The sequence below is a fragment of the Lasioglossum baleicum genome, chromosome 3 (genome assembly GCF_051020765.1).
Source record: "Lasioglossum baleicum chromosome 3, iyLasBale1, whole genome shotgun sequence".
Taxonomy (NCBI): domain Eukaryota; kingdom Metazoa; phylum Arthropoda; class Insecta; order Hymenoptera; family Halictidae; genus Lasioglossum; species Lasioglossum baleicum.
Window position 1 is genome coordinate 13,970,466 of NC_134931.1, and position 24,590 is coordinate 13,995,055.

At 34.3% G+C, this 24,590-nt stretch overlaps 3 protein-coding genes across 7 annotated transcripts; 1 reads left to right on the top strand and 2 right to left on the bottom strand.

The window, feature by feature from the left end:
- Positions 1–3,353: 3,353 nt before the first annotated feature.
- Set (NAP domain-containing protein SET) lies at positions 3,354–11,353 on the bottom strand. Of its 2 annotated transcripts, none has more exons than XM_076447538.1 (5): positions 10,978–11,353; positions 10,058–10,247; positions 9,545–9,750; positions 8,380–8,644; positions 3,354–8,271 (listed from the first exon to the last, which is right to left on the bottom strand). In XM_076447538.1, exons 1-5 carry the CDS (start codon positions 11,233–11,235, stop codon positions 8,249–8,251), a joined length of 942 nt encoding a protein of 313 aa, XP_076303653.1. In that variant the 5' UTR covers positions 11,236–11,353; the 3' UTR covers positions 3,354–8,248. The 2 variants fall into 2 exon arrangements, with proteins under 2 accessions (XP_076303653.1, XP_076303654.1); XM_076447539.1 differs by having other exon boundaries at positions 9,545–9,741; positions 10,978–11,351.
- A 1,222-nt stretch (positions 11,354–12,575) lies between these two features.
- Positions 12,576–20,976, top strand: Tango1 (transport and golgi organization 1). Of its 4 annotated transcripts, XM_076420832.1 has the most exons (18): positions 12,577–12,740; positions 12,847–13,084; positions 13,182–13,315; positions 13,483–16,021; positions 16,101–16,217; positions 16,309–16,388; positions 16,459–16,584; positions 16,672–16,788; positions 16,871–16,948; positions 17,026–17,250; positions 17,456–17,623; positions 17,703–17,922; positions 17,995–18,133; positions 18,227–18,316; positions 18,389–18,485; positions 18,563–18,686; positions 19,188–19,700; positions 20,371–20,976. In XM_076420832.1, exons 2-18 carry the CDS (start codon positions 12,961–12,963, stop codon positions 20,427–20,429), a joined length of 4,950 nt encoding a protein of 1,649 aa, XP_076276947.1. In that variant the 5' UTR covers positions 12,577–12,740; positions 12,847–12,960; the 3' UTR covers positions 20,430–20,976. The 4 variants fall into 4 exon arrangements, with proteins under 4 accessions (XP_076276949.1, XP_076276946.1, XP_076276948.1 ...); XM_076420834.1 differs by having other exon boundaries at positions 12,576–13,084; positions 13,157–13,315; XM_076420831.1 differs by having other exon boundaries at positions 12,576–13,084.
- Positions 20,977–21,558: 582 nt separating this feature from the next.
- Syx5 (syntaxin 5) lies at positions 21,559–24,576 on the bottom strand. Its single transcript, XM_076420836.1, has 5 exons — positions 23,961–24,576; positions 23,067–23,323; positions 22,775–22,966; positions 22,119–22,240; positions 21,559–22,007 (listed from the first exon to the last, which is right to left on the bottom strand). The coding sequence occupies exons 1-5, from the start codon at positions 24,328–24,330 to the stop codon at positions 21,848–21,850; spliced, it is 1,101 nt and encodes a 366-aa protein (XP_076276951.1). The 5' UTR covers positions 24,331–24,576; the 3' UTR covers positions 21,559–21,847.
- Positions 24,577–24,590: the final 14 nt, after the last annotated feature.

A 24,590-nucleotide genomic window follows, 5' to 3' on the forward strand; every position in this document is an offset into this window, starting at 1 on the left:
TTAAATATGTAACTTGTTTTCTTCGCTTGTTGTCTTCACTAGCTGTTTGATAAAAACATGACTTGTCAGTGGAACAAAGAAAATTTATTGGAGGATATAATTTTACTAGAAATCTTTTGTGGGATTCTGTAGATTTGTAATATGCGAGGGTGTTAGAGCCATCGCTACTAGCTACCGTGTTTCTTTCTCAAAAGGCGGTCCCCTCCAGGAGTTTTGACAGCGTCTTCGCCATAGCAGTGGCGACTTCTACTGGCGGCATATGCTCCCGGCTCGCTGTCACGAGGCACAAAGATCCTTTTTTTGTCAGTGTCCCGTGGACAGTAGACGCCTTGTTGATCTCGCAAATTTCCGTGACGCCCGTAGGGGGTAAATCTTGTGTTGTGTTCCCTCCGTCGTCTGCTCTATGAATTGTCAGGATTCTTCTTCTTTGTGACGCCGATCAAGAATCGGCATTGTGTTCGAATCATCGACTTCATTCAATCCTGGAATCCCCTCTATAAAACTTGAACTCGAAGATATCCAAACGCTCTTCTAGGATATATAAATCCGTTTAATCAATAATGTTCGAATATGTGTTTCGCTTTGTGTTTCGCAAATATTGGAGGATTGCAACAGTTCGTACTCAATTTACCTCGTGACCTTTTTTGAAAATAAACATGTAACTTCAACGAAAAAGGAAATCAGGTTGTAAAATGTTCGGAGACAATTGTAGAACATAGTGGTGACTATAATAATTGTTTAATAAAACTGAATTTTTAAATATAACCGCTCGCATATCATTTTCACATTGGGTACGAACTTCTGCAATCATCTAATAATAATTCTGACAAATTTCAACACGTACATCGCTTGGCATATATCGTCTAGAAACTTATTTATTATTCAGTCCTTCAGGGACGATGTCTGTGAACCGTACTGACGCCAACACGACTCCAAAAATTGATTACACCTTATAAATTTCATTTAATAAACTATACTTGTCTTCGAAGCATGCAAGAATCAATATAGGGTAAATGTGCCTTCTTGAAAATATAAATTGCTTGAAAATATAAGAGGTATCTACCATATCTAACAAACTCCGATACATTTGAGTAAACATAATGGGTCAGCCTATTCCGCGATTCCAATCCAATCCAATACTCAAAATGAATACTTAGAGAATAGTATATAAACATTTAGAAAAAAGTATACTAACACTAACAACGCTCCAGATGACTGATTACTAGCTTTAAGTGGTAGATTACTGGAATAATTACCTCACAATTGTAATTTAACCCTTTACATTCGGAGCCATTTTAACTTGAAAATTAAACATTTCTACCGACCTGGAATAATTCCATTCTATATAATTTTTTTCATTTTATTAGTAATTGGTTAGATCCCAACATAACATTTAACAATGCAAATAATATTTTAAATACTGGTACAGCAATTTTTAATGGTGGCTCTGAATCACCACTCGAGTGCTAAGGGTTAAGAGAAAGCGTAAAATGGCTAAAAATGGGCTTGAATGATCTGAAAGAAATCGGTAAGTATATTTCTATTCACGAGTTTCGTGTAAGTTTGGTGGGAAAGAGCGAAAGGAAACGTGTGCCACGAAAAGCAGCGAATAGACCGGCAGTCATCATCGAGTTAACGAGGTTGCGATGACCGTGACACGCGCAACACAGTGGCGATCGTGTAATATCCGAGTTCACAGTGTCTCGTGTTGTGAAAAAGTCAAATATTTCGCCGTCCACCATGTCGGCTGTCTGCACACTGACTCCGTTTGAATCTGAAATGTCGTTTTTTGCGTCCTCGGCGACAGCAGCATGTGTCTACTTGTACGGTCTACTTGTATTCCCGGCCGGGGACCAACAAGTCCAGCCCGAGAAGACGTAACGATGATATAACACGAGGAAGGTAAGGGATTCCTTTCAGCTATCATAAACCCTGAGTCCTTCAAGCTGCCAGAGACACAATAATTCACTGTAATCACCCGCGGAATGTTCCAAATCGTCGTTCTCATCCAGGCCGACCAAACTACAATATTTTATCAACGTCGGTATGATTCCATTTTTCAAATAATTCTGATAGTATTAACCCCTTATCCTACATTATATCGTGTGAGACTCGTGATGAAGATTCTGAACAGAGTCTAATAAATATGTATGTTATTAATTTCCTTCCCAGATAGCACTCGACGTCTTAAAAACGTCCATTTTACGTCTATTTTAGGTCTGAAAGCCTTACGTCCTAAAAAGACGTCTTTAAGACCGTAAACAGTGTGGTTTTTATATTGTGTAGCCATAATCTAGCAGTAAGTATTAGCATTGGTATTATTTGTTCGAGTTAGTGTTTTTGCTTCAATTTCAATTTTTATTGTGATTTTAATTGTAATTGTAATTTTTATTATTTTTAATTGTGATTTTAATTACAATTGTTATTTTTATTCAACTTTTTATGTCAATTCCACATGCATTCTTCTAATAAAGCTATTTATTGGTTTAACTTTAAACTCGTTTTTGTCGAAATCTATTTTAACACTTCCCTTCTTTTAATTTAATTAACATTTATGGACCTTTAAGACTTCGTGTGTTATGTCCTATGAACGTCTCCTGATCGTCGTTTAGACGTCTTAAAGATGGTTTGGTTTTGTTAATGTATAGTTATTGGAGAACATGTAGGCATACAATAGATATGAATTTACTCCTTTTTTAGGAAATTACGAACTACAAAAAGAGTTCTAATCACTGAAACCGTGAAATAAATCGTAGGGCAAGGGGTTAATTTAGAATGTTTGGAAGTACTATATGAATCATTAAAAATTGCAACAGACATGAAAGACCCATCTGCACAGTTCGAGGGTACCGTAAAAACGATTACAGAAAATTTCTACTTGTAGAAAACCAGTACAGAGTACACAGGGTGATTCTGGGAACTGGGAAAAGTTTTACTGCTCCGTTTTAAGTAAAAATAAAAAAAGAGGAAAAAATCATATGTCATCATGCGTCCTCACTTCCTATGACCTTATATTTTGCCAGGTGTATAATTGTTATTAAAGAATAAAGTGCAATTGTATCTGGCGGGTGCATCGCGGCGCACCCACGTAAAAAATAAGGTCATATAGGAAGTTAGAACGTATTATGACATATGGTTTTTTCCTCTATCATTTTGTTCTATTTTTACTTAAAAAAGAGCAGTATCCTGTCCCAGTTTTCCCAGAGTCATATATCCTGTAGAATAGATTTACAAATTTAGCGTTTTTTTTATTTATTTACCCAGAGATTCTGGCACTCCATTGTACTTTCGCATCTGTGAAAGTACAAATTTTTATCATGCTCTTATTTGGTGGAGGATAAATCGCTGTCAGATCGTTGTTATTCCATCTTTAATTGTATACATTCGAGTGTTCAGAATTAATTTATCTCTTAATTTCGCTTTCGTTAGACACACTAGAAAATTTGCTTCAATTCGAACCGGTTGCACACAAATTGAAACATTACAGGAATATCTCTCAATACTCGTAAAGTTATTATGTATAGTTGTATACGATAACGATCGATATTTGTAAAACGTCTTATAATATCAAGTTTTCGATACATCGTATAAAAAGAAATACTTTATTAATATTTACCTTCAAATCCATAATTTAGTGGATAATTAGCGTAGTATTCTATATGTACAGGTGATCTGAATAACGCTGAAGTATATAGAGTCTACGTTAAAAAATTGTAGCGTGTAACTAATGGCACAATAAATATTAGTACGTATCGTAAAATATATAGACTGTAGATGTCTTCTGACGATATATTAACTAGAAAACGAGGATCTCTCATTATTTCTACAACTTAAAAAATCACATGTTCACACTTAAATTCAGTTAAGACTCTACAGCTTTGAAATTTGTCACACACATTAAAGAACACGTTCTCTCGATTGAATTGATTCGAAAATTGTCAAGGGCAAATGTTAATCGAAATAAATAGCAAGCGGAACAAAAAAGAAATCGTTGCAGTTTCGCACGAAATAAAAACGTCGATTATCCAAACAAGAAAATGAATTGTTAAAAGTTCTAAAAAGTTGATATTATATTATCTTCGTCTATATTTTGTAGTAAGCGTTAATAAAACACACTGAGTATCTTTCGTATATATGTACTAATATTTGAATATCAATAAATGTATGCAAGCAGTAAAAAAATAAACTAAATACAATGTACAAACGATCTACTTCGATCCGAAGAGAAAATATATGATAAACATGCCACTCTCTACAGGTTGTTTAAATTACATACTCGACCAACTTTATTTTTCATATACATAATTATTCCGTTCGTATAGCAGTATGTAAATAATAGCAGCGGTCAGTGTAAAAATACTTTTAACTATATCTCACTGTAACATAATAGAAGAAAATGCAATTGTAACGAACACGTGACAAGACTGTGAGGTGTGTTTAGGGTAGTGTGTCCTAAATTCATCGGTCTTTACGACAAGTCCCCTCCATTCGTTCCACTAAAAATTTATTTTCTGAATCATTATCGTTCGGATAATCGTCGTTTAGTTTCACATCCCTGATTCCCTGTACGTCGAATAGAATTTGATACCGAGTAAAAACTTGTTAACAAATTTCTTACATCTTACAAACGTGTAGTACAAACAATCAAATCTTATATATTAGCTTCTTACATTTACCACTTATTATCGTTACATTTTCGATAATTACTTGTCTCTCGTATAATTTTGTTTCTTGGTCACATATCAATAATATTCGAAAATCTTTTGCAGCGTTGCGAAAACTATTATACAATCGAAGTGGACTTTCTGTTCTATTGCAAGTAATTTATATGTATAAAGAAGATTGAAAAAATGGGAAAACCAGGGATGACGATCAGGTTGAATATCAGAAGAGAAAAACGGTGCCACCAGAATGCAACGTTTATCGACGATCATTACAATATATAAATGCTAGAAAAAGTAATACATATAGTTGATGCGAGAACGAGCACGCGAAAGTCAATGCAACGATATGATAAATTTGTTACCGAGGGATGATCGTACAAAGAAAAAATAAAATTCAAGGTAAAATGTTTCGCGACCGATCTCTTTATATTAAAACGTTTTATAATCGTGTATCTTATATCGCTAAGCAATTTCAAACATAAAAACTCATTCCTATCTCAAACTGAGAACTTTATTTTCGCTCATTTAATGTATGATTGCGTAACACGAATACGTTGATTAAAAAAGAAAGTATGTGTACACCCATAGTTGTTCTGTGTCTTTTCTCCCTGCCCGCCTACTCTCTCACTCATTCATCCTGGACACAGGTATCTTTTTGTGCGACCATGTGCCAACTCGCAGGACTATATATAATTCCGCAGACAAGGTACAGAATAACCATAACACATCGTAGGAATTCGAAACTGTCGAATTTGAAATGCAGAACTCGGAAGAAATCGAGGATTTCGTCGCAGACTCCACATTTTGAAAAATGACCACCCTGTGATCTACGTTTAAACACAACCCCTGAGATTCGCAGAACAAAAAAGGTGAAGACTATACGCGTAGCTACTTCGTGAATATATTACAGAGCTGCCTAAATTAGTCGACTCAATGCAGTTTACTATTGTGCCTATGCTTTCTGTACAGTTACATCATTGATAAAAATGATTATCGTCAGCTAATTAATAGATCAAACATATATACTTCTTTCAAAATTATCGTTTAACGTAAAATGATGAATTTCTATACCGTGTGTATAGCATTGTATTTAAGCTTGAAGTGGTAATTAAACACAAGAAAATATTTAAAACATCGACTCAATGTACATACACAAATATTGTAAATAAAAATCATTTGAGAAAGAAATTTCTCGACTCTATTAACACTTTATCTACCGATAGCCTATTAATAGGCTTTTCAATAGATGTGCTGCACCAAATGGGAGCTTAAAAATCTTCTTTTACAGAATAATTCCGAAAGAAATTATTGGATTTTGTTATTGAGGGCGAGTTGTTGGTTTGTGACTTATGATTAAAATTGTTGTTGCAAAAAATCCTCAGCCATGAACCATAGACTTTCAACAATTATGAAATAATCACCGGTAGGTAATGCGTTAATTGGCACACCTAAGTAAATTAAATGCTACAAAGACTTCTATTTCTTCCAATGAAGGTAACAAGTGTTTGTGTACCGAATGTAGGACTGCAGTAACGGTAAGATATTCAAGAGCATCTACGAACGATTCAAATTTACATCGAATCTTGAATGAACCCTGCACCTCATCGCGCCAATATATTACTTACAATCGCGCACCGTATCGAATACTTAGTGAAATTTCAGGACAATAGTTGGTTGTTTCGAAATTTTTCATGACAGTATACGTTGTAGAAGAGTGCACCTTATCGCTTTCTAGGAGGAATCAAATAATTGCTTACATTGCTAACGTTAAATATTTAGTAGAAAAATAGGAATCTTATTCTAGGAGATTTTTATAATATCATAATAATTTCACATATTAATCGAAAGATCGCCTCTTAAGTCGAAAACTGTTTCATCCACGACCTAATAAACTGGTTACGCTTAAAAACATGTGTATTCTGTTGGATAGTTTTTGAATATGATCAAATCAGGTATAAATAGTGTTTATCTACTTTGAGCGGCGTAATTATTTGATTTTTCCTAGATCCCAGAGGGAACGCTGATTAAGAACCATTCGATAGAACCTTTGCCTGCACCCCGACACCTAAAAATTGATCGCAATGTGTTCTTTGTTGGCACACCGCGGGAAATATAACAGGGGTTTTACAATATATTATATATTGGACTCCTGATTCTAACTTCACCTTTGGATCGCAACAGTAATTTGGCAAGGTGCCTTTAGAATTAGAAGTGCGTGTCGAACTATGTATGGAAAAACGTTTGCGATATATTTTCACCTCGAGAAAGTGGAAATTTCATCATGTAAAATCTGGAAGAAAGAGAACGAGGTGATATGCACAATTTTGAATCCCATTTTGAGCGTGACAAGTTTCAACCGGTTATTAAATTATGACGTTCAAACGAAACTGTTCGTTGCGTACAAAGTAAAAAGTGCTATAAATAATATTCGTTTCTTTTCTTTTCGAAAATATTGTATAATCTTAATACATTCGTGTATAATGTTCAAAATAAAGCAATAGTAATGTAATAGTAATGCAAACACATAATCAATAGTGTTGAACACGTACAATATAATGTTACAATATGCAAATATTTTCTTTTTGTAAAATTAATATAATAAAGGAATACAAATACGTTATATGAGAAACGATTTTATCAAACTTACTTTTTATACACTGTTCAGTGTAAATTTCTAGATGAGGATAAAGTACCCATGAAAACCTGATTCATATTAATGTACTTTACATCTTTGTACACAAGATCCAATTAAACTATCCTTCTAATAAAATTTCGTCTCTCCGCGATATGTCTTCTGACACGTTTCAAAGTATATTAAATTACTGAGAATCAATAAAGTTGTTTCTTTCTTTAGGAGCCTGCACCGTTAAGTAAATTATAAAGATATCTTCACAAATGTAATCTAGCAAGAAGGTAACACTTGTGACAAATACCTAATTTTACTAGTCTAAAAATAATAGACCACGGTAACAACGAATCGAACGTTACAGATCTTGGTATGTAATTATAAATTGCCACCCTCAAAAAAGTACCTGAAACACCTCGTTCTGGAAGAAATGTGATGGAATCAATTATTAACGAAGAGACAACGCGAACAAAAACACCTGTTCGCTATTATGCTATAATTTATAATTCACTTTTTCTCATAATACAATCATAACACGATAAAACTGAACAGGTGTTTTTCATCGTATGCCTGCTACGATAGAAAATGACTAGGCCATATGAATACAACTAAGGAGTTCGTACTGCATTCCGACACTGTTACAGAACAAAGTGCAAAGTGAAACCTATCTAATTGAATTCAGACCCCGTCGTTACCCTAACAACTTGTAACGCAATCGAATAAATATTGTATTTTCGTACAAGTGATAATTTCTCGCGCGAAAAAATGTTAGGTCTGCTATAAACTCAGTTCCCTACTGTATTTTCCGAAAAATGTCCCGAGGTTTTATTCATATGGCTCAATAGTTTCAGTCCTGCAAACTTCTTCTATGTCCAACCAATCTGATGTGAATGTTCAATGATCCTTTTCAATCTCTACGACTGTAACCAATCTTATGAAAAATCAACTTTCAATTCTATTATGGTTCTTCCCCGTCGCCATCTGTAAAACAGAAGATTCAGATAAAAATACATGCGAATGTGCTTATAAGCAGTGTAGAATAATGTGACGAAATAAACGAATCAATAAAAAGAAAAACAATATGTTTACCTTCACGGTCTACTTCATCGTCCACTAATAATTCATCCTCTTCGTTTACCCCCTCATCTTCGTCGTTCACAGCCTCTTCTTCTTCTTCATCTTCATCGACATCATCTTCGACGACAACTATACTATCATCTCCTTCCTCGCCTTCGCCCGCTTCATCACCATCATCCGCCCCACCATCTTCATCCTCCTCTTCCTCTTCCGTGTCACAATCTTCACCGTCTCCTTCGATACCATTTTCCACATCCATATCTGGTGCTAAGTAATACTGGCAACAAATAGACAAAGCATTCATTACCTATATTTCAATTTTAGTCAATGATACTAGACTGAACGGCAGCAGAATTGTTTCAGTAAAGAAATTAAAAAGTATGTTTTGCTGATTGAAAATCTAAAATAATATTATTAAAAGTTTCACATGTATATTGACTATATGTATTGACTGCGGATCTTTGTGCAAAATAAAAATTGTCTGCATCGATTGCAAGAAATAGAAACTAAATTGAATGTTATTTCTTCCCTCAATCATTTGAATAGAGGAGAACAATTTTGAATTTCATCTACTCAATTTTGCTATAAACACATCAAGATCCGCAGTCTAATTATGTACTATGTATCTGTGGAATGAAGAGGCAAGGGTCCTGTCTATTGCATAATCTGATTCGTTGATATTACCACTTCACCCAATAACCAAATATTTCGTGTGCCTAACAACCACTCAACCTGCATTTCTTTTTGTAAGTCTTCCTTCCACGGACGCTTCGTACATCGTATAAGAATATCTATACATGGTATCCCAAAAATGTTGCATTTTCTTGAAAAGGGTGATTCCTGAGATCATGTGAAGTAACTTCTTCCTTTTCGAAAATTTTCTCCGCGACTTTTTTAGGAAGTTACTAACGAAAAATGCGGACCAATTAAAGCGCGGATACAGCAGACGGATTCAGAATTGCCAACAGATCTCGCTGAATCCATCCGCTGTTGAAGCGCTCTGATTGGACCATGTTTTTCGTTAATAAATAACTCCTTAACAAATGATCTCACGAATCACCCCATTCAAGTAAGTCCAACATTTTTGGGACACCCTGTATGATATAAACGCATTATAAAAAAATGTTACTAAAGTTTAGTAATTTTTGGTCGTATATACATTAACAAACAAATTTACCTGCAAAGGATTAGGCCACATATCATCTTTAATTAATTCTGCTATTTCATCTGAACTGGGATCACCATGATCCGTAAACCAGTCAAAGAATGACCTGTGTTTCAATGGCCTTTTACGGCCTTTTAATGGGGCTTTGGTTTTTGCTCGTTTCGTTAAATCTGCGCCTTCTTTCCAACGTATGGGTGTACTTTGGGAAGCTGGATCTCCTGCAAAAAAAGCAGGAGATACATCAAAACTATGATTGTTCAATGCAATTTCAATCTTCATTTGGAAATTGTTTCCAAAAGTCATTGGTATGTAATCCAATAAAATAAAATGCCAATGCATACAAGCAAGCGTCGACGCACTTGTTCCTTCTAATAGAAACAATTATACATTGTGCATCGAATGCAATCTTATTCATTAGCGCATACAAAAAGTATTTCAAACTGTTGAAATTAAAGTAATAAATCATTCGCAGTTGTATTACGGTAGAAACAAAATCATAATATTTAGATTTAGAAATTTTCTCACCAGAAGAACCTAGATGAAACTCCTTGGTAAGTACTTCGTTTTCGAAATATGGATTTTCATCGAAGTGGAAATTGATTCTATAACCAGACTTAATATCTTCGAACTCTTCCACTTCTAGTTTGTTCAAAAACCGAAGTGCATCTTCTTCGTCTTCTTCCAATATTTCTGCTATTTCTTTGTTGTTTACAAACTATGTATGTAATAAGGAAATGTACACATCACACTTGTCTATATTAATACAGAAGATACAATAAGTATGTAAATGGTCAATACAATTTTCAATATATGAAATTGTAATAAGATCAAGAAGATTAGAAATATAAAATAGAAATTTGAATATCAATGTAGGAACAGAGTAAATGTAATTTAAAAGAAAGATGTACGAGAAGAGCACATATTGTACAATCATTAAGGAAATATTTACGTTAAACAAGTAACAGATGAATTACTAAAATGAGTCTGTTTCATACATCAAAACTACATTTTAAATGAATTGCGTGTCAGAATGCATTTAAATTACAGGTTAAAAAATTGCGAGATTATAAGTGCAACAACGATTTATAGTTGTAAACAGAAAAAAATAATATCGTTGAAGAAAAATACATTAATGTTGTTGCATCAAGATAAATTGAAAACATTGCGATTCCGAATAAACAAATAATAGAATCGACGAAAAACATGAAGCTGGTAATAGATTACTAAATGGCATTAATGTATGAATAATCTGGAAAAGTGGTTTCTATAAAAATAAATGTGTATCATATTCCGCGTGACCGCATGTAGTTATACATACTTTCGTACGTATACAAGTAGGCAAGATGGCGACTAGCGCCGGTGGACGCCGGCATTGCTGAGAAACGTCAAAGATACATTAGTAATTATTATTAATGAGAATGTAACGTCATTGTACGAAAGGATACAGCAGTCACCCAAAAATTGGGTATCCTTTTAATAATGTCATTCCGTTTCTGAAAATAGGGCTTACGCAACTTATTATACTTCTTCTCAACTTCGAGGATTTCGTCGCTGGCTTTCTCATTGAGGCCATCGATTTGATTCTGACACCCGTCAATCTCTTCGAGTGTTTTCTGTATTTCAATGTCGTAATCCCGCGACTCAACACCCTCGCCCGAACTTGGGTCCTCCAATTCCTTGGACTTTTTGTTCGGCGAAGCCATCGTTCGACCCGCGCTCTTGTCACCACTCCACTACTTTCTGTTTATTTTCAGTAGGCACTCACTCCGCGTTCGTCACGCTCGTGTCACTAATTCGCGGCGGGTAAGCAAGCTAACTGCAACCACGAGGTCAATAGCTTATCTAGACGCGCCACTTCATTTTTGTTTCCCATGCAAATATTTTAATGCCGACTACCGTGCCACAGTCGAAGTATATATAGGAATCCTTAAACCACCTTAGACCAATCTGGACCAATCCTTACACCGTATTGGACCGTATATATATATAAGTATACTTATAGATCCTGTTAGTTCCACGCAGTTCCACGTTATCCTATGCGCCCACCTGGGTCCACTTTTGGCGCCGCTGAATGCTGAATAGCACAGGGTTTTGCAGTGCAGTAGTATTTCGTCGGTATCGGTGGTCCAACGAATGTGTGACAGAAAAATACATTACTTGTTTGTATATGTATAGACCAGTATAGACCATATTGGACCATATATCCTTATAGACCCGGCTCCAGATAACATGCCGTGTTCCAAGATTACTTCATCTACCAGATGACGGATGTGGGCAAAATACTATAGTTTGTTGAGAAGTCGCGGTACCACGAAGCTAAAGTATGCCTAAAAGGGAAAGGGGAATCGTCGCCATATATCTTTCTGTATAAATATTTATGAAAAATGTGTAACTATAATATATATTTTATTTTATTACTTGTACATTTTTACATTACGATAAAGTTAAATTTTAATGTAGATGTTGATAATATGAAATCTGTATTTATTTCCTTACAACTTACATTATTTAAAAAAAAAGAACGTAGTATACATATACATGTATATATTTGTGAAAAGATATTTACATCACGGTTTTGTTGTTCCTTACAATTCTTTATGCACCATTTTTCCAAATGTTTACGAAACAATAAATAAACTTGTATAACTCGCTTTAATATCGCTATTTTTAATTATCTTGTGACGTAACTTGTGGACACCAGATACTTCGTTATCTTGGAACACTGCATTCTATATATGCATATCCTATACCTGCCTATATGTATATACCTATGCCGGGTCTACAGGGTGAACTACAAATCGTGACCAGTAGAGATTACTCTGTTATTAGCAGTCTGATCGAAAATGTGTTTATCAGGTATACTAGGGGGCTCCGCCCCCTGCTCGCTTCGCTCGCCAACCCCGCCGCTCACACCCTCTCGCTCTCTCTCTCTCCTGTTCTCTCTCTCTCTCTCTCTCTCTCTCTCTCTCTCTCCCGCTCTCTCTCTGAAAAATACACACTGTCACGGCGCTAAATTTTCAGTTTCCCTTCGGAAGGCAACCCGCTTCTCAATTTTCTAAATAACAGATGAGTAGTCTCCAGTAGTCTCTAGTCTCTACTGGTCACGATTCGTGGTTCACCGGGTTCACCCATGGACAATGGACATAAGGGTTCACCAGGGTTCACCCTGTATAAGCTGTATAAGTAAAGATCATATCCAATCATGTCGGTAAGACAGTCAGACCCGGACATAAAAGCCCATTTGGTGTTAGGTGCTGTTATATAGGTGTTATGTCTATTCTTATATCTCGTCTGTGGTTTCACCTTTGTTATAGTACTTTCTGATCCAATTTACTCTCTTCTTATTAATTACTTCACGGCTGAAATGTGCGTCCGAGGTTGTGTCATGATATGTTAGTAGTGATGTGGAACTTTGCAATAGTGAAAATATGATGAAAATAAATCGAATTATTAATGTAGTATTTCTACTTTTTGCAATAATACTTAGTGCAATACCACAGTGTTGGTCTACATTATCAGACAAACAATTATGTTATGACCCTGACTGTTCAGGTAATTGAAGCCATATTTTAACTTCAATATGTATTTAATTTACACCGCATTCCTTTTATAAATCCACTTAAGTTATTTAATCATATGTTTTATGTAGTACCCATTTCTTCGGCTAGAACAACAATCAAATATATTGCAGGACATGATGAGGTCCTGTCATTTGATACAAATGTGTTAGTCACAGTTTATAGTAAAGGTGCAGGACTTAGACAAGATTTGTGGGGAGTAGAGGTATATTTAACTATTTATTCATTTTTATCTTAATATTACAGACGGTATTTCTTACATACATATATATGTATATTTAATTCTTATATATAGAAGTAAAATACAAGTATATACAATGAAAATTTACATATAAATACAAAAGTGATATCATAAATTCTTTTTAATTATAGATTAATGGTAAACGTGGTTATGCACCTAAAGCTTTTTTGAAAGAACAAAAAGTCTATAAAAAGAATTTGCAGCATGTAGTACCTGTCAAATCGCCACTTAACAATACTAACAAATCTAATAAGAAATTCGAACCTAAGAAGGTTACCGATAAATTAAAGTCTATCACAGAGAATGTTGAAACTTCGAGTGTTCCAACAACACCTATAGATGTAAAATCTCCAAAAGAACTGCCAAACAATGTAACACCTACACATGAAGTTATAGATGGTACAACATTATATTTAAATCCTACTAAAACTTCTACACAAATTTCTGCAACAGAAGTTCCACAAACAGCAGCGGTGCCAAACGAAGAAGATACGGTTGTTAATTTAAAAGTAGATTCCAATAAAGAAAATGGCGAAACAAATATTTTTGCAAAAACTGACGAGTTACCACAAAAGATTTTAAACGGCAAAGAAGAAGATGGTGAACAAAACATTTCTCAGAAGGATAACGCTAATGATGTTGTGAAAAATCCTGAGAAAACATTAGCAGATGTAATTGGAATAAAAATTCCTAATTTAATAGATTTTTTTAACTCTGGAGGTGAGGAAGTCAAGACTGTAGAAAAGGAAACTACTCCCGAGGAGTCTGAGGTTTCTGAGGTACAAGATATACAGTTGTCAAAGGAACAATCGGTTTCTGAGGTAGAAGATGTTAAGATACCGAAAGAAAAAGCTATTACTGAGTCACAAGATGTAAAATTGTCAAAAGAGCAATCTGTTTCTGAGGTACAAGATAAGGTAGCAAAAGAACAAGATGTAAAAGTAACAGAGGAGCCAGATGCAAAGGTAGCAAAGGATCAAGGTGTAAAGGTAGCAAAGGAACAAGGTGTAAAGGTAGCAAAGGAACAAGTTTCTCCTGAGACCCAAGATGTTCAATTGTCAAAAGAACAACCTGTTTCTGAGGTACAAGGTGTAAAGGTATCTAAGGAGGAAGATGTAAAGGTAACAAAGGAGGAAGATGTAAAGGTAACAAAGGAGGAAGATGTAAAAGTAGCAAAGGAACAAGATGTAAAGGTAACAAAGGAGGAAGATGTAAAAGTAGCAAAGGAACAAGATGTAAAGGCAACAAAGGAGGAAGATGTAAAAGTAGCAAAGGAACAAGATGTAAAGGTAACAAAGGAGGAAGATGTAAAAGTAGCAAAGGAACAAGATGTAAAGATAGCAAAGGAGCAAGATGTAAAGGTAACAAAGGAGCAAGATGTGAAGGTAGGAAAAGAACCAGATGTAAAGGTACCAAAGGAACAAAATGTAAAGATGGCAAAAGAACACGTTGCTCCTGAGACCCAAAATGTTCAATTGCCAAAAGAACAATCTGTTTCTGAGGTACAAGATGTAAAGATATCAGAAGAACAAGTTCCTCCGGAGACCCAAAATGTTCAATTGACAAAAGAACAACCTGTTTCTGATGTGCAGGATGTAGAGGCAGCAAAAGAACAAGTTCCTCCGGAAACCCAAGATGTTCAATTGACAAAAGAACAATCTGGTTCTGATGTGCAGGATGTAGAGGCAGCAAAAGAACAAATTGTTACTGAGAACCAAGATGTTCAATTGTCAAAAGAGCAAGCTGTTTCTGAGGTGCAAGACGCAAAGACATCGAAAGAAGAAACTATTTCTGAGACACAAGATGTAAAGGTATCGAAAGAAGAAACTGTTTCTGAGGTACAAGATTTAATGTTACAGAAAGAACATTCTGTTGATAATGATCTACATGCATCCACATCAAATGATAATACAGACGAGCAAACTGAGAATATCTTGAATACCACTGTTGCAAGTACCACAGTCACTGTATCAAATGAAGCTAGTCATACAGACTCAGTTCCGACAGTTTCAGCAAATAGTTCTGAAACAGGCCCAGAAATTGCTTTAAACATTACTGAATCGACTAATATAGAGTATGTCAATTCTGCTGAGAATGCTCAGTTTGAAACTAGACAAGCTAAATTAGTGGAAAACAGTAATGTTTCTGAAAGTAATTTAACCATCCTTGATATTGAACATGATGCACCTTTAGCAAACGAAAAAGATGTAAGCAGTTCAATGGGATTAGCCTCTCTCAACATTGATAAAAATATAGGAGAACAAAGTTCTAACATCAATTTTGACACTGCTCATCAGCCAGATCCAAAAAATCATTCCGAAAATGTTGCAATAAATATTAATTCTCAAGATACACAAGTCAACGAGGAAGATACAACAATTGTCACTGGTGAAGAAGAGGATAGTAAAGAATTGCAGAAAGAGATTCAAGCAGATGTAAAATATGAAAATCAAAATGATACCAGTGAAACCACAAATGCAATTGATTCGGAAACCTCTGTAAAAACTCATATACTCGAGCAAGTTATAAATATAAATGACAATTCTGATTCTGCTGAATCACCACATGTGTTAAAAGAATACATTCATTTATCAGAAAATGTGGCGAGCATTAATGAATTTCGTAACAGAAATTTATTGAATGCGCATACAGAAGAGTCCAATGAAATAGGTAAATATTTAATACTTAGCACAGATTTTTAACAAATTTATAGTACGATACTAATTAAATGTACATTTACATTAAATAGAAAGTGTGAAAATTGAAGAAACCAAACATTCCAAAAACGAAGCTTTGCTTGAACACAAAGATGATACAATATCTGCAGAAGAAATAACATCGGAAAATAGTGGGTATAAAATACAAGGTATATCATACGAGCTGTTAAAATTTAGTTCCAAGTGCTGCACACTGTACTTTAAAAAAGTTATCACTAATCCTTATGAAATTTTTATCAGTTTCTTCTCCCGAGGCCTGTGCGGCTGACAATGTTGAATGTTCCACCGAAGTTGATTCTGAAAATAATTTAATTAATAATGTAAGCAGTTTTTATTACTTCTAATATTTCATGTATATACCTTGATGTTTTATTTCATTAATTATTTCAGGATGAAACTTCCGAAAATATAATAGAAAGCCTAAATATAGTAAGCAATTATTGGATGACGTTCATGTATTTAATTATTACTGCTACTGCAACACTTACATTTTCTTTAGGATACTATTATATCGAGGTACTACGTGCGCATTATATAAAAATGATTTAGAATGTAATTGAATTAGCATAAATGGCATGTGTAATAAATTACTTATTTTTATAGAATATGAGGAGAGATGGACAACTAATAGCTAAAATCAATAAACTTGAGAAGGATTTGCTTGTCTCTACTAAAGAAAGTTCAATGTTAAAAGAAAATTTAAAAATAACCAAGGATAAGGTAATAAAATATATCCTGCTTGTATAAGTTATAGCAATTATATATTGGAGAATTTTTACTAGTCCAAAAATATACATTTTAGTTGACTTGTATCGAAGATGAATCATTTGGTTCCAATGAAATGGTTCTTTCATTGAAAGCCGACTTAGAAGCTTCTCAGGTAAAACATTTACGTTTATCCGAATATCTATAACTCAGGAAGCAGATAATTCAGAATACTTTTGTGTCTTTCTGTAGAATTCAAAGGCAGATCTGGAAGATCAAGTTGCTATATTGGAGAGAGATTTAGAAAGCGCTACTGAAGCGGGCTTAGAATTAGAGCGAATGCTACGCGAAGTTCTTTCTTCGGACAGTGAGGATAATCCATTAGCTCAATCAGTGGAGGATCTCCAAACACGATTAAATGCTCAACAAGCTGCTAATGAATCTTTAACAAGTGCTCTTAACTTAAAAACTCAAGAGGTACGTGTTAATTTATAAATTACATGAAAATGTCTCTGACTTGACACAAGGTACGTTCAAATTTATTTTATGAAATGTAAATTTATTCGCAGCTTGAGTTCGACAAGCTTGAGGTTTGTGGTTATAGAAATTTCATAAGATGAATATTGAATATTATAATTTTAAGTTTACACAGATGTAATGTAACATCAACTGTATTTTGCAGAATGAGTCTTTGTCGTCAGAATTAGCATCCTTTAAAAATAAATGTGAAGACCTTGAAGTCGAGCTTACTCGAGTAACAGAAAACTTAAAACTTGAAGTGGAAAGTAAGAATAGTATACAGCAGACGTTGACTGATAAGGTTCAGGAATTAGAGATACAAATCAAGGACGTAAGTTTACAATAATATAGTCTCATCGGTAACATATAAAAATTATTAATCTCCGTTCTTTATATCCATTTATTAACAGATTTCTAACGAAAAAGTAGCCTTACAAAAACAATTGGAACGCAAAGAAATAGTAACTCAAGATCTTATGGATGTTATAAATCAATCAAATTCTAATTTGGATCTGGATAAATTGTATAACGTGACTCACATTAAAGCAGAAGCGAAAGCTTTACTTGAAGAACGGAACGAATTAAAAATACGATTGACTGAAGTTGAGGGTGCTCACAATTTATTAGAAGGTACCTTTTTCTCTCATACATACTTCACGTGATGCGAGAAATATATTCAATTTTACCCTTTTCACATTTCAGAACATATGGAAGTTATCAAGGAAGAAGTGTCTACCTTAAGTGAACAATGTAAAGCAGCGGAGAAGGAGAAAAAAGATGCAGAGACTCGTCTCGAAGTGTTATCAAATTTCTTTAAAGAGAAAGAGGCCCAAAGACAAAAGTACGACAAAATCGTTTTCATTGTTGCATTATATAAAATCTGCTATATACATATTGTATTATTGTTAGTTAATATACAATATTATCGTTATAGGGAAGAATCTGTTTGGTTACAACAACAGGGTGAAGTTGTATCCACTGTAGAACGAATACAAACAATGCAATCTGAAATACAAAACTATAAGTAAGTATCAATAAATGAATCATAATAAACAATCACAAAACAATGATTTCGTTATTTACGACTGTATTTTAGGCAACAAATCGAAATGTTGAAACGGGAAATATTAGACCAAGAAAGAGAATATGAGAATCAAATTTCTATGATTGAAACAAAAGCACGCGAACAATGGGTACAGATTCAGTACATTATCTTACATTGGAATGTAATATGATATTTATTTAATCTTCTAATCGTTTACATTTAAAGATAAAAGCACGCCAAGTCGAACGTCGTCTAGAGGAGTCCAAAGTTGAAGCAGGCCAATTACGTAACCGGCTTACACTCATAGAAAAGAATATTAATGATGTAGATCCCGAGGCAAAATTACATCGTAAGTCTTTACACTATAAGAAGATTATATCCTTTGTTCGTTATACCGTATTCTAATACTACAGTTCCATTGAGTAGCAACCACTACTATATGATATAATAGTCTTTTAAAGTAGTACATATTATTCTTTCGTCAGTTTCATTAGCGTTATTCTTTGTAATTACTTGAAATAAAGTATTAGTAGAATTTATAGAAGTAGATACTTGTCAATCTACATATACTAATAACTTGAGCTGTGCGAGAATCCGAAAATGTGGTACGGGACGGGTTCTCGAATATTCTCGGGAATTCCAAAATTTTCGAGAACCCGAAGAACTTTCTTCGTTATTCTACCCTTTTTCAGGTTCTTGCATACTTCTACTAATAACATTTAGAACGAGGATGACTAAAGATATTCGGGTCGATCTACTGTTAATGCAACCCCCCAAACAAGACAAAGCAGTCTAACATAACGTGATGTTTAAACAAAAATTATACTTTCTTAAACTGATTTTCAAACAGGCATGGAAGCAAACGGAGAGACGGCAACGTCACCTCCGTTATTCATAGGAGCAGAGTCATCAAGCTCTCCTATAATGTTTTCTGGTTCCTCAAATGTTCCTCCCCCACCGCCACCTTCCTACTTACACTCACTGTTTCCTCCGTATTTACCACCTCCGTTGCCAAATGCGTCGAACGTACCGCCGTATGAAATTAGTCAACGACCACCACCATTGGGTGGTCGATTATCTTCACCTCCACCTATGCCTCTACATCCTCCTAATTCCAGCAGGTACGACAACACAGGTTCTCCGCCACCAATGTCCCCACATTTACTTCCATCCTTTCCTAATCTCAGAATACCACCGCCTCCGTTCGGCAATGATCATATGCCTGGTCCTCCTCCGCCTCCCCTTGGTTCGATTATGCCAGCACCCCTTGGAACGGCGCATTCGTGGGGGGATGAACCACTGACGCCACTACGCAATTCCGGTTACCATCTGTCACAACGAGAACGTGTGCGAAATCACAAAGGTTTGTGTACAACATGACCAAGCGACAACGAGCAACTGGCGCATCCATTAACGGTTGATTTCATCGCCACTTGAAATAATTTTTTCATTCTTTTTTCTCTTCAATTATTTTCTTCCCCCTTTTTGTTGTGCATGCAAGGACGCAAGCGATTCTCTAAAGTGAGACAATTTTGGAGTACCTTGGAAGGGAATAGTTGCAAATGAATATGGTACATTAGACCGAACAATTTAGCAAAGTGATTTTGTGTAACTTATTTTAATATGCGATAGGTATAATACATACAAAATATCGTAATCGAGTCTCATCTAAACATATTTATCAACATAATCTTTACTGTATTTGTGTTAATGAAAAAAAAGTACTATACCAGTGAATTCTCTAATTATGAAAGTCTTTTTATTGTTTTTTCTTATAATACCAGTAATTTGTTGGTTTAATTATTTTCATGCACAAATAAACGGAAAAGATAATGTTTATTTACTTACATAATTCATCGTTGTTATAACATTTTTATTAAAGTCGATTTCGATATTTTTAAACAATGCGTATTTTTCATTTTTAAATTTTTACGTACTGTCAAGATTCATAAAATACATTTTTCGCTGATATTAAAAAACCTGCAAATAATAAAGTATTTTGAAAGACCTTAATAACATATTATTGTTTACAGGTTCCTTACATTCTTCAGGAGAATCACTGGACAAATCACATCATAATAGCAAAGCTTAACTGCTTTATTTTGTTACAAACCATTATATATTATGCTAAATTTGATACTGTAGGAACCGATACTCGATTTATAAAATCTTTCAAATGATCAACAGTGATGCATAATACCTTAATACGAGTAGAAAGACTAGCATTTATTTTGCGACATAAAACCGTATGTATTTTGATATATTATTTGTGAAATGTGATAAGTGCATATTTAGTCGACATAAATGTGTCTATCAAATTTCATCACTGTTGTATAAAGAAAGAGGAGGACAAACTAATTGTACATATTATATTTGATTAATGTTTAAGAATGTATTGAGCCACCTAGAGCATATTGTAAAAATGTTTCTTTATATAGATATGTATTATTCGAACCTGAAACTTATCTACTTTTATGATTTATTCATTTTGTTATTACCAATTTTACACGTTGTTCAAGTGTAAAACTTACATGTTTTGCTGGTTATCAAGCAGAAAATAAATTGTAATACGAATTTAAATTAAATGCAATTATTATATAAGATTTTAAAAAATTGAAATAAATCGTAATTTATTATTATCTTGTTTTATAATCCCATGTTTTATATAGGGGGTCTCAAAGTTCCTTCAACATCCGGAAATGGGGGTTCCTGAGATCATTTGAAGCAACATATTTTCCTTTGACGCGTGTTGGCACAGTCTGTGACAGTCGCGCTAACTGTGAATTTGCCGACTGTGCCAACACGCGTCTAGGTCGCGCTCTGATTGGTTCGCGTTTTTCGTTAAAGCCGCGGACGCCGCAAATGATCTCAGGAACCTCCCATTTCCGGATGTCGAAGGAATTTTGAGACACCCTGTGCCCTGTGCACGAGCAGTGTACTGCTTGAATTATATGCATACAATAGATGTCTGGTATATGTGTATACAATTATTTCCAAAAGCTTTTGAAGATACAAGTTTCGTTTTTTCAATGAAATTTTATATGTTCCTAAGATCACTAAGTGTAGTAGTTAAGATCACTAATGCGTAGACTTATTTTTGTATCATTTCCATTTCATAAAAAAAGCTTAATTGTGTAACTTCAATCACATTTCCGAGATAATCAACTATATATACATTTATACCAAATACTCTGTACATATTATATAAAAGTTATCACACATTGAAAATTATACATTTATTACCCAGTTTCCTTTTTACATTTTACAGGCAACAATGTAGCTGGCAGTCTACATTGATGTATATTTATAATAATTAATACTTACAATATTCACAAGTCAACAGAGAGGTGAAGGAATGCAATAAATGTAGTATTATTCTATTACTAATGAATCATAATTTTATAAAAATTTATCTTACTGTTCGATCATCTTGTATCACAAGAAATGGATATGGATGGTCAACTACAAAATTGCGTGAGAAGAAATATGCATAATAATATAACAATTACTTTATGCCAAAAACACTACAAAAAATATAAAGAAAAATATAAGGATTGCAAATATTTTTATCATTAACCACCTGTTGTTTGTTACAGATTGGAAATACTTCAATATCTCTGCATGTGCTGCTTCCACGTTCAATTCAGTATCTTCAATATTGCTATCTATCCTGAAATTTAATGAAATTTCATGAGTCACTTTAAATTTAAACAACTTAGCCGCGGTTACCATAAATTTCGTTTCTATTAATAGATCTTTTGCAGGAAAGTATTATTTTTACCTTTCCACCATTTCTTCCTGCTCTTTAACCATGTGCGCTAATTGTTGAAAAATTCCACCAAGTTCAACAATAGTGGATTCAATGCTCTGCATTGTTTCTGCTCTTGATTGAACATATGCATCCTAACAAATGAACTGTTTTAATATTGTCACAATACATGTAGTATCTAGGGTAAAGGTAACAATTACCATGCCCCACCCAGTGATCGGACACAAGACAAACTTTTTCGAAATTACTAAAAACAACATGAAGTACCTAGTATCCCCTTCGTATATAAATCAAAAGTATTACAATAATTTTTGTTTCAGACATAGAAACCATTAGTTAAAAAACTGTGATACACCAAAGGATAATAAAACAATGATTTTGTTGTGCTACGGCATAAAAGAAAATTAATCAATTAATTTGTCATCACAAATTTCTCGTGTCCGATAAATAGGACCAAAACTTCGTTAATACTTCTTTTGCTTTTTAACAAAATCGTCCAGAAAAATTTGACGATACAGAAAACAGGTTGATAATCAATCGTTTATCACAAATAATGCAAAATAAATTACAGAATGCCTTTAAATCAATAAAAAACTTCCAAGTCATCACTAAATATCGGGTGTAACTGGTACCTTTACCCTACTACTATATTTTAATAAAGATATTACAGTGTCGTCATGAATTGCTTGTTGCAGGGATAACTGTCCCATTGCTGGCTCTAAATCTATAGTTACAGACGAGGGAGAATCTTGTTCTTGAAACAATAGTGATCCTTGTTTCCCGGCAACACTTGGAGGTAGCATAGTAGATACAGAACCCTGAGTAAATTGCTGCCTCCTACTTTGCTCTTCTCTCATATTCTATATGTAAGAACAATTTAAACGGATTCAAGTAGCTTTTGTTTCATGCGCAATATTGGCTACACGCCGATCATGCTATCTACCATTCCTTTTAACATACCTCTGAACGTACTTCTAGTACAGTCTTGAAATGATTTGACATGTTCGCCAGTTTTGATTGTAAGGCCATAACAATTGAGGAAGAATGCGAGGCTATATGGTGACTTTGACGTGTACCAAACGCATCTCGCTGCGACTTGCTCAGCTCCTGTAGCTTTCCTATATGAAAATTCAAATTCTTCAAGTCTGTCTTTATAATATTCGTTAACTCCTCAATTTCCACTTGTCTGTCATTAAATATTGATTTCCTTTTAGCCACTAGAACAATTAATATAACGAATCAATAATATCTTGTTGAATATTTTCAAATATTAAGTTGGCAAGAAAATAATTTCCTTATTTTAAGGTAAAATAAAACCAAATTTCTTTATTCAAGCGATGAACTTTAATCAATAAAATATTTTTTATTTATTGGAAAAGATCATCGAACAAAAGGGAAAATATCTTATTCATAAATATCTTGTTCATTGCTTAAATAAAAAAATTAGGCTCTCTATTTCACCTCAAAATACCAAAAATACTTTCTTGCCAGCCCAATATAATATCTATTCATTACTATTATCTAAGTTCTTTTCATATTTTCTGTTCATTTTCAATAGTAATGTAATTAATACAATATATTTAGTAGGTAATACGAGATCTATTTTGAAGACAGCAACATAATTATAAATCTAGACAGTCGCCACCTTACAAATCAATATTATTAGATAGTTAGTTGGTAGAATTGAACAAATTCGAAGGTAAAAAGCAACCAAAGCATATAATATAAATTGTACGAAGATGTTCATGTTAAGACATTCCTTTTTTTCTACGGTCTTGTTCTTGTATTAATGTACAATATGTTATTAGAATGGTCTGAGTTTGAGAAGATCTTAGACGTTCATGAGAATCTTACATAGAGCAAGCTTCTCTAATTTCGTGTAAGTGCTCGCTATGTTCTTTCCAATGCTCTTAGCTATCGTCATGAAATTCGAGTAGCTTTGTAATTGTCGTGCACGTCGAGGATTCTGCACGATTGCCGTTCGTGCGGCAGTCCTGCTCTGCATTGTTCGGATTGCGTTAACGAATTCATTAGTCCTGTCGCGCGACGTCATCGTCGCTGGTACAGTGTTCGGTTTTGGTTTATCGTTCTCCGTTAAATCAGAATAATCACTTTCATTGTTTTTTCTTGGACTTATGGTACTGCCCTGCCAGGGACTGTTTGAGGTTGTGATCACGAAATCATGGTTTACTTCTAAGCCAACGTGTCGTCTACGTGCTGGCATTGCATTCTCAGCTTTTATACGTATTCGCGGTTTTATAATCCCGAAAACACAACTCGTCTCCACTCCTACTTTCAAAACTTTCCTTTGAAGCTATCAACAAATTGAAAGGGACACGTCCACATGACAGCTCCAATACCTATATCTATGTGTGTATTGTATCTACTTTGTACAGTGATTGCTCACTGCTGCTCACTCATTTTTCCTCGACAACGTCATCCGACAAGGTCTACACTTACTAAACTGAAATTTTACTAGGAGAG